Source organism: Oryza glaberrima, chromosome 9 (assembly GCF_000147395.1).
Source record: "Oryza glaberrima chromosome 9, OglaRS2, whole genome shotgun sequence".
In the NCBI taxonomy this organism is placed as follows: domain Eukaryota; kingdom Viridiplantae; phylum Streptophyta; class Magnoliopsida; order Poales; family Poaceae; genus Oryza; species Oryza glaberrima.
This window is the reverse complement of record NC_068334.1, coordinates 6,174,166-6,182,339: the sequence shown is the minus strand read 5'-3', so window position 1 is coordinate 6,182,339 and position 8,174 is coordinate 6,174,166. Positions and strand designations below refer to the sequence as shown.

Sequence of the window (8,174 nt, the reverse complement as noted above, 5' to 3'; positions counted from 1 at the left end):
TACATGGCTGCCCTTATGAAAGGAATGTCTATGTGGGTACATAGTGTAATTTGGATACATGGGCCTCTAATGGGCCAATTAGCGAATAGGCCTGAGCGGCTGGGATGGCCCCTTGGGCCTCCATGAAGTTGGGCTTGTTATGGCGAAGTCTCCTTCCTTCGGTATACACCCTTTGCCGTGTACTCTTCGCCCAAGACGAATTTGGTCTTGCGGGATACCAGCGCGACTCTTCAGCCTTCGCCATCTTTGCTTCATAGTCTTCGCCATGGAGCTTCACCTAGATGACCTTAGCGTCTTAAGCTTGCATCCTCGCTGGTTGCATGGTTTTGGCAGGTCTGATCGAAGGGTCTCATGACTTACCGCCAACAAGCCCCTCACGGGCAAGGGTGAGTTAGGAGCTTTGGCCGAGACCGTGCAAACCATGTGGTATGATATGAGGCGCCCCCTTTCGACCGACGCTCCTGCCGAAACCTATACTGGAGTCCTGCAGGAAATGTATACACTTTGTGCATATGTATTTTTACGGTTAGTAATTTTTCCTAGCTTTCGCCTTTTGCAAATGGTGAAGCCGTCCTTATTTTTTCCTGTTGGCCGCAATGAACAGTGACGGGCTTCCCTTCGTGGGCTTAGCACTATGCGGCTCAATGAATGGGAATTTACCGTTTCATCTACACTTGTGACACGTGGCGGCTTATGATTGGGTGGGAAGGCGAATCGACGCCTGGGTGGGTTATATATTCCCCCCCTTTTTTCACCGCCGCACCCCCGTCATTTTCACCGCGAGCTCTCTCTTTCTCCGCCCTCTCACTTCACGACGCTCTTGAGTCTCTAGACTTTTCGACCGTTCCTCTTTCCGCCACCACCCACACTTTTCGCCATGGCCCCTCGCAAGCTGAACCTAGCCTCCGTGACGGGCCCTGATCCCAGCAGGATCGATGATGACACCACCACCAATCTGGGGGCTTCGCTTGTGAACGAGGATGAGTTGGCGAAGCTGGTCACCTCCGGTGTGTTGGCAGAGAAGCAGGCATTTCCCCTAGGAAAGGCTGTGGTGCCGAAGCCCAGTGGCAACCGGACGGTGGTCTTTGCCGTGTTCTTCGAGGCGGGCCTTCTGTTTCCGTGCAACGTGTTGTTGCTAGAGATCCTTCGCCTTTTTCAGGTGGAGCTCCCCCAACTAAGCCCATCGGCTCTCGTCCAGAACGCCATCTTCAACTGGGCATGCTGGGCCACTGGGTTCGAACCGAGCGCCGAGTTTTTCGGCACCGTTTTTTATGCCACCGAAAATTAGAAGACGGTGGTTACTCCAGTGGGGACGAAGAAGACAGCGTTCGGGAGCGTGAACTTCAATGTTCGCCCTGAGCACTCCGATCTTTGGCCGGTCAATGCCGCTATGTTCAAGTGGGATCGCCATTGGATGTCGAAGTGGTTCTACCACTCCATCCCCTTCGAGGCCGGGTCCGAGTCGGTGAAAGCCCTCTGATGGCAGCGCAGGGCGATCGCGCCGAACAGGAAGCCCAAAGTCGTCATCGATGGCGCTATGGAAGCGCAGTTCACCCTGCTTCGCAAGGTCTGCTCCCGCCTTAGCTGCCGCGACATGGTGGAAGAGTTTTGCATGCTCCGGATCTTCCCTCTCTTCTAGTCGTGGCAAGTCGAGGTGAACCAAGACGAGGAGGTCAATGGCTTGCCAAAGCTCGTCATGCCAGAGGGGTCAAACAGTAAGCCTCTGCTTTCCTATATGTATGTGTATTTCGCTCTTTTGTCCTGCTCGGCGCCTAATCTGAATACACGTTTCGTTTTTATAGTGTTAACTCTTGCTCAGGCCGACACCGAAGCCTAGAAGATGATCGGCTATGTGTCGATTGTTGAATTCAACCAGCTGTTTACGCGACAGGCGGCCGGCCGTGCGAATCGGGTGTACGATGGCGATCTTCCTTCCCGTGCGAAGCCCTTCAAGACCGATGGCGATGAAGGGACCTCCAGGAAGCGGACACGCGGACAAGTCAAATTGGCTCCTCGGAAGCGAAAGGCCCCTACCTCCACCGACTCTGACGCCGACGATGAAGACACTGTCGACGACCATGACGGCGAAGAGGAAGGGGAGGATGAGGGGGAGACGGAGCTCGCGACTGAAATGGCCGCTGACGAGCCCGCCAACAACCGCACCGAGACGCGCGGCTACACCCCAACTCCAAGCCCCGACGATGTCGAAACTGGGGTGGAGTCGAACAGCTCCCCCCTCGGCCGAAAGGAATTGGAGGGGGGGAAGGCGCTGGTTTCGATTGTAGCGGTCAAGCTGGCGAAGGGGGGTTCAGTTAAGAAGACCACCAAAAAGAAAGGGCTCGTCAATATCGCATGCGTTTTCAGCGACGACGAGTCTTCGGACGAGACCCCTACTTTGCCTGCTACGAGCCTGGGTCTTTCGGCCGCTCTCGGTGCTACGGTCGACGCGGGCGGAGCGGGAGGTAGTGTTGCCACTGGAACTTCAGCTTCTGCTGACCGGGTTGTGAGGGCCGCGGCCAGGCTCTTCGGAAGCCCTCTGCGCAAACCGGTGGCGTCGCCGCTCGCCATCCAGAAGGGGAAGAAAACGGCCGCTGAAACGTCGGCTTCGGAGTATTCTCTTGCGGCGCCCCACTTTGCCCCTGGTGATTTGGAGACTCGGGCGGATCTTATCCCCTTCGTCGAGGGGGTAAGTAATCTCATTTCTCCGGCTGGCAGCCTGAGCCTGTTCACCGAGTTGAACGAGTTCGACGAAGGCTGTTCCGCCATCAAGAGCTTAGCTGTCCGGGTATGTCATTCATATTTCTTTCTTTTTAACTGTCATTTTTCCACAACTAATGTTGACGATCATCATCTTCGCCCCCTTTCTCTTTTTTTTCTTGAACTAGATTGTTGCGACTCATTGTTCGACTGAGCGGACCGTACAGGCTCGTCTTGATGACTTCAAAAACCGTCTTTGAGCTAAAGACGACGAACTGGGCCGCAAGAGCCTAGAAATGGAGAGCCTCGCCGACACCCTCAAGGAGACAAAGGCTGAGAACAAGCGGCTCCAAGTTGAGCTGGAGAAGGGGAGCGAGGCGAAGGCCGAGATCGAGCGTCTGAATGCCGAGCTTAAAAAAGAACAAGATCATTCCGCCGCCTTGACTGAATACTACAACCTCACCGAGCCGAAGATGGAGGCTCTTCGCCAGGAGGCCTGTAAAGTGAAAGCAGCTGCTGAAAAAGACGCACAAAGGTTGACGCGGGAGATGGCGAAAGCCACTGAGTCCGCACGCTTTGCCTCGCTCTTACTGACATGGGGGCGAAGGTGCGAGGAATCCCTGGCGAAGATACTTCTGCCTTTGACTTCTCGGAGTGGACCGAACAGGCCAGCGGTGCGGTCTCCGATTCCGCCACTGCGTACAGCGATTGCTGCGCGCGTCTGTCAGCGGCCGTTACCATGGGCTTGCTGCAACAAAATTGGTCCGAGCACGTTGCCGAGTTCCCCAAGTTTGTGAAGGGTGATTGGGAGGTCAGCTCTCTGGACATTTTTCCCGCACTTCGTGCCTGGTGCAAACAGTTCTGGCAAAAGGAGGGCCGATCCGCCGCCAAGGCGCGCCTGCTCGAACACTTGGCAAAGGCAAAGGCAGCAGAGCAGCGCGAGGAGCCAGCGGCCGAAGAAGGTGGTGCGGATGCGGGCGCTGGGGCAGATGTCGGCCAAGATCACCCAGAGGTGTGAGGCCCTCCGCCCACTCTTTTTAGATTTTTAGATTTTGTGCGTTGGCCGCGGAGGGCGAACGTTGTGAATTTGGCCGGTGTTCCCCCTTTTGTACTGTAGCCGGAAATGGCCTTTTTGGTATATGGAATAGATGAATCAAGTTTCGCCAATTATCCTGTTTCTTCGGCTTTGATATTTATGCTTCCATTATTTTTGCACACCAAAAAGAGGCGACGTTTTTCGCCCACTTTATGTGCTTCGCCCCCTCTTAACCATGCACTTTGCCATTTGCCTTTTTTATGTTGTATTAGCAGGGTTTTCGCCGAAAGGTGTGTGTTCGGCCTCTTTTTGGCGATTGGTAGAACAAGAATGAGAAATTCGTCGCGATTAAAGGCCTGCTGAAGATTAAGTATTCCTGTCGCGAGATAATAATAAACGGCAATAGTTACAAGGTTTTGAAAGTTGTCGGCTGGATGCGGGCGCACCCCGGGCGAACCTTGGACGACTACGACCGTGCCCATGCGGAACGTCGGGAGGACATGGCCCGCTTTTGGCGAAATCACCGAAGGACTGATCGCCAGGAAGCGATCGCCCAGCGCCGCTATGGCCTAGTTTGTGTTTCACCCCCTTCTCCTCTTAGGATAATGTATAATATTAGTAGTGATGACGAACCAAGTTCGCCAAATCACACCTTAAGGAGTGGAGGTTGCTTTGGGGGTGAAGATGTAATTTTTTTGTAAGCTAGGCTATAAAGCTCGTTACTTTCTTTGACCTGTACCATGTTGTATGGCATGTATTCTTCGATATCTTTTGAAGTTAATAAAGATGTGTTTCATTTCCTTTTCGCTATTATTCGCATAGTCAACTTTCGTGCTTTCGTTAGGTCGAAACATGTCGGCCCCCTTGCGTATATTAGCGAAATAGGTCTGCTGACTTTTCAGCTTTCGACTTCCGCTTTCGATCTGTGGTGTTCTGCGCTGAAAGAAGCGTTTGTGTTTTCGCTGAAAGAAGCTGTATTTCGTCTCTGAAGCCGTATTTCGTCTCTGAAGCTTTGCAAGGGGCGAAGATAAGATACATTGAAATGGAAAAGCTTGCTTACGCCCTAGTGATGGCTTCGCGCAAACTTAAACACTACTTTCAGGCCCACAAAGTCACTGTGCCATCGCAGTATCCTTTGGGTGAAGTGCTCCGAGACAAGGAAATTACTGGCCGGCTCAGCAAATGGGCAGCGGAGTTATCTCCCTTCAACCTACATTTCACACAAATCCCTCAAAGCAAATCATAAAAGTTTCACACAAATCACAGATGAAAGAATCACAAATCAATTCATCCAACACATATCCCTCAAAGCAAATCACAGAAGTTCCTCATAAATCACAGATGAAAAAATCAGAAATCACATATCCCTCAACAATTTCATAGAAACAATCACCATTGCGGGAGCCGGATTCGTCGCGGGACTCGCCGCCGCCACCACTTTGCCTGCCGACGCCGACGCCGAATGCTGCTCCGCGCGCCGTCGCCACCCCGGCCACCGCCGAGGCCGCCTCGCCCACCGCCGCATCCACCGCGGGAGAAGCCGCCGCCGACGACGCCGTATGCGGGGAGAAGGAGGAGGGGAAACTGAGAAAGAGAAGAGAGAGGCGAGAGAGAGAGAAAAACTGAGGACGAGAGAGAGATCGAGAAGCCACTAGCTCGTCTAGCTCGTCCTTATCCTTATCTCGTCCTGTGGGGCCTGCCGGTTCGGCTCGATTTGGGTGTCGGTTTTTTTAAAAACCGGCACCTATAATATCTTATAGGTGTCGGTTTTAGTACTACTATATATATGAAATAGGTGTCGGTTTTTATTTGGAACCGACACCTATTATTGCTTAAAGGTGCCGATTTTTTACGATTTGAACCCGTGGAGGTGGGAAAAGGTCTATAGGTTCCGGTTTTAGTACTACCGGCACCTATAGTGGCGACACCTATTTGTCTGCAAATGGGCCATTTTAATTTCGTTGCCGTGGGCCAAGCTACAGCCCAGCCCGTTCAGTCGCTGAGCTCACTCGGTTGCTGCGATGCGGATCGGATGACTCAGCCACACAATATCCCAACATGAGAGGATCTGGTTCCAGCACCATGGATGAATGCTTGGTGCTTTATGATGCCATTAGTTTTGTATGTTAATATATCGACCTCTTTTTTTTTTTGCTAAACCTTGTGAATTTTTTTGTTTAACCATTTGAACTAGCTAGCTTCAGCAAACATTTTTTTTGACAGGGAAACGTAAGTCCTCATCCTTGACTTGCACTAATTATCAATTAATATTTTACAAAATAAGGAATGATGTTTAATTTTTATTGTCTACTTACTTTTGCTAGCTATTGTTGACATATAACAAGACCGGTTAAATCTTATGTTAAGCATGAAGAACCGGTGGTTCTAAGTGCGGCTCCATATTTTTTTCATTGGTTGTTGGAGCCGCTAACACCACTCTAAGAGAACCATCTAGTCCAATTCCTCAGGCCAAGGCCCTACTTCCAACCTCGGTATCCACCTCCCGTCTGCTGAGTGCTTATCAGAGATAGACAAAGACAAAACTTTGACATAAAATGGCTGTTATATTAACTGCTGTATCATGACCCATGCTTCAGTGGCTAGCAAACATTGTTATTAAATCATAGTAATACAAACAAATATTTCCCATCATGCCTTAAAAGAGACTTCGAGTCTGGCCGTTGTGAATTTCCGGTGTGCCAATCCAGTATCATTATTGTTATATGGTATTGAATTCTATCTTGTTCAACTCATTGCTATTCTTTATATATACCCCGACACAACTTCTACATTGTTCGAGCCCTCACCATCCCAATTTTTCAATGCACTCATGACAAGAAACAATGAATTCACACTTCTAAAATGAAGGTAGGAACTGCAATAGGAATAGGAGGACTCTTGAAGGAAAACAATACCACGTGCTCACCACGACTAGGTTGACTTAAATCCTTGGGCCACAACATGCTATCGCAAGCAACACCAGGGGGATTTGCAGCACATAAGGTTTGTGTTGTGAGGTTGTTGTGGATGATCCAATCATAATTTTTAACCTATCATATTGTTTTCTTTACGTTATGATGTCATCTGATTGAACATCATGGCGCTTTGTACAGCTTACCTATGAGTCTACAAGAAGGAATCCGTTGTTCCTCCAAAATAATCAAATGACAATATGTACGATCCTTCTTATGTATTGGACCAACCAAATGCACAAAGGATATCGGTTACGATCTTCAATTTCTACATGCTGTGTATGAGCTAGCCACCATATTCTTAAATTTCATTCTGATTCTTTTATTCATGACGATCATTGGAAGTTTATTGCTTCTGTTTTGATAGCTTGGATATCATGATAGGATTGACATGCATACTTCAGTCGGTGTACTGTCTGGAGTACAGATTTGGTGCAAGGTTTTGGGCTTCCTTATAGTTGTTGTAGCTTTAGCTCTGCTTTCTATCCAGCCATTTAAATTACAGTTAGGCAGATTAATTAGCATATGCCTAACTATGTCATTTTACGGTACGTAAGACTTAGTGATTTAACAGTGGTGTTGCACGGCGCATGCCTAAGGTCTGTTGGAATTCAGGTGATTTTCCTTCTGATTATAACTGAATGAAAGTCACAAACGATGTTTGATGTTTGTTCAGATTTTGTCTCTTTGGTTCTGTTCATTTTGTACCAACAATTCTTCAGTTTAGTTCAAATGGACATATGTGAACTTTTGCCTTATCTTCAGATTTTGGTTTCAAGTTTTGATATTGTTATTTTGAGCTGTACATGGAAGATAAAGTCTTTATCATTCCAGATATTCAGGCCGATGAAAATCAATCTGTTGATTGTTTGTTATCCGGCTTAGAGATAAGATTTTCTTGTTGCTATTCAAGGCTATATAAGGCACGTACTGCTGCTAATATTACCACACGAAGCTTTTGCTCCACATCCATCTGCTTATTTTGCATAGAGAGAGTTACATCCCACAAAATTCCATTGGTTCGTTCTTGGCCGATTACACGGGTGAGGATACAAGATCATTGTATCTTGGAGGAGAGCCGCCGTCTGTTTCGTGCACCTCGGCGAGGGCGTGAATCTCCTTGAAGACAACGTCACCGGTGTGCCTTGATTAAGCTGAAGCTGTTGTTCATCGTTCGGCAACGAGCGACATCTTCAGAACCCGCAAGTTGTTGCCTATATCACAGACGAGCTCCGGCAAGGTCAGTAACAATATGGACAATCTACACGGATAGGATCTGACATATAGATGCAAGGATTCCAATATAGTCATCGTGCGACTGGTTACTAGATAAGCCCACTTAAACCACAAGGAGATCAGCTTCAATATGCTTCTATGTTTGAGTACAAAAATTTGAAGTCTATACTCTGCCAAAGCACTTCTTCGAGACTCTCAAATATTCAACACCTCATTATCTCAATTCATCCTCA

At 48.9% G+C, this 8,174-nt stretch overlaps 1 protein-coding gene across 1 annotated transcript; it reads left to right on the top strand.

Annotated features, from left to right (window-relative positions):
* The first annotated feature begins 877 nt into the window (after nt 1-877).
* On the top strand, nt 878-3,746 carry LOC127784714 (uncharacterized). Its single transcript, XM_052312055.1, has 5 exons — nt 878-1,233; nt 1,492-1,567; nt 1,892-2,785; nt 2,985-3,304; nt 3,557-3,746. The coding sequence occupies exons 1-5, from the start codon at nt 878-880 to the stop codon at nt 3,744-3,746; spliced, it is 1,836 nt and encodes a 611-aa protein (XP_052168015.1).
* Nucleotides 3,747-8,174: the final 4,428 nt, after the last annotated feature.

Excerpts from the sequence above, each read along its gene's own strand:
- LOC127784714 (XM_052312055.1), top strand. The coding sequence starts at position 878 with ATGGCCCCTCGCAAGCTGAACCTAGCCTCCGTGACGGGCCCTGATCCC. Across the intron at positions 1,234-1,491 it reads TGGGCATGCTGGGCCACTGG|GGCGATCGCGCCGAACAGGA; the intron begins GTTCGAACCGAG and ends ATGGCAGCGCAG. Across the intron at positions 2,786-2,984 it reads TCAAGAGCTTAGCTGTCCGG|AGCCTAGAAATGGAGAGCCT; the intron begins GTATGTCATTCA and ends CTGGGCCGCAAG.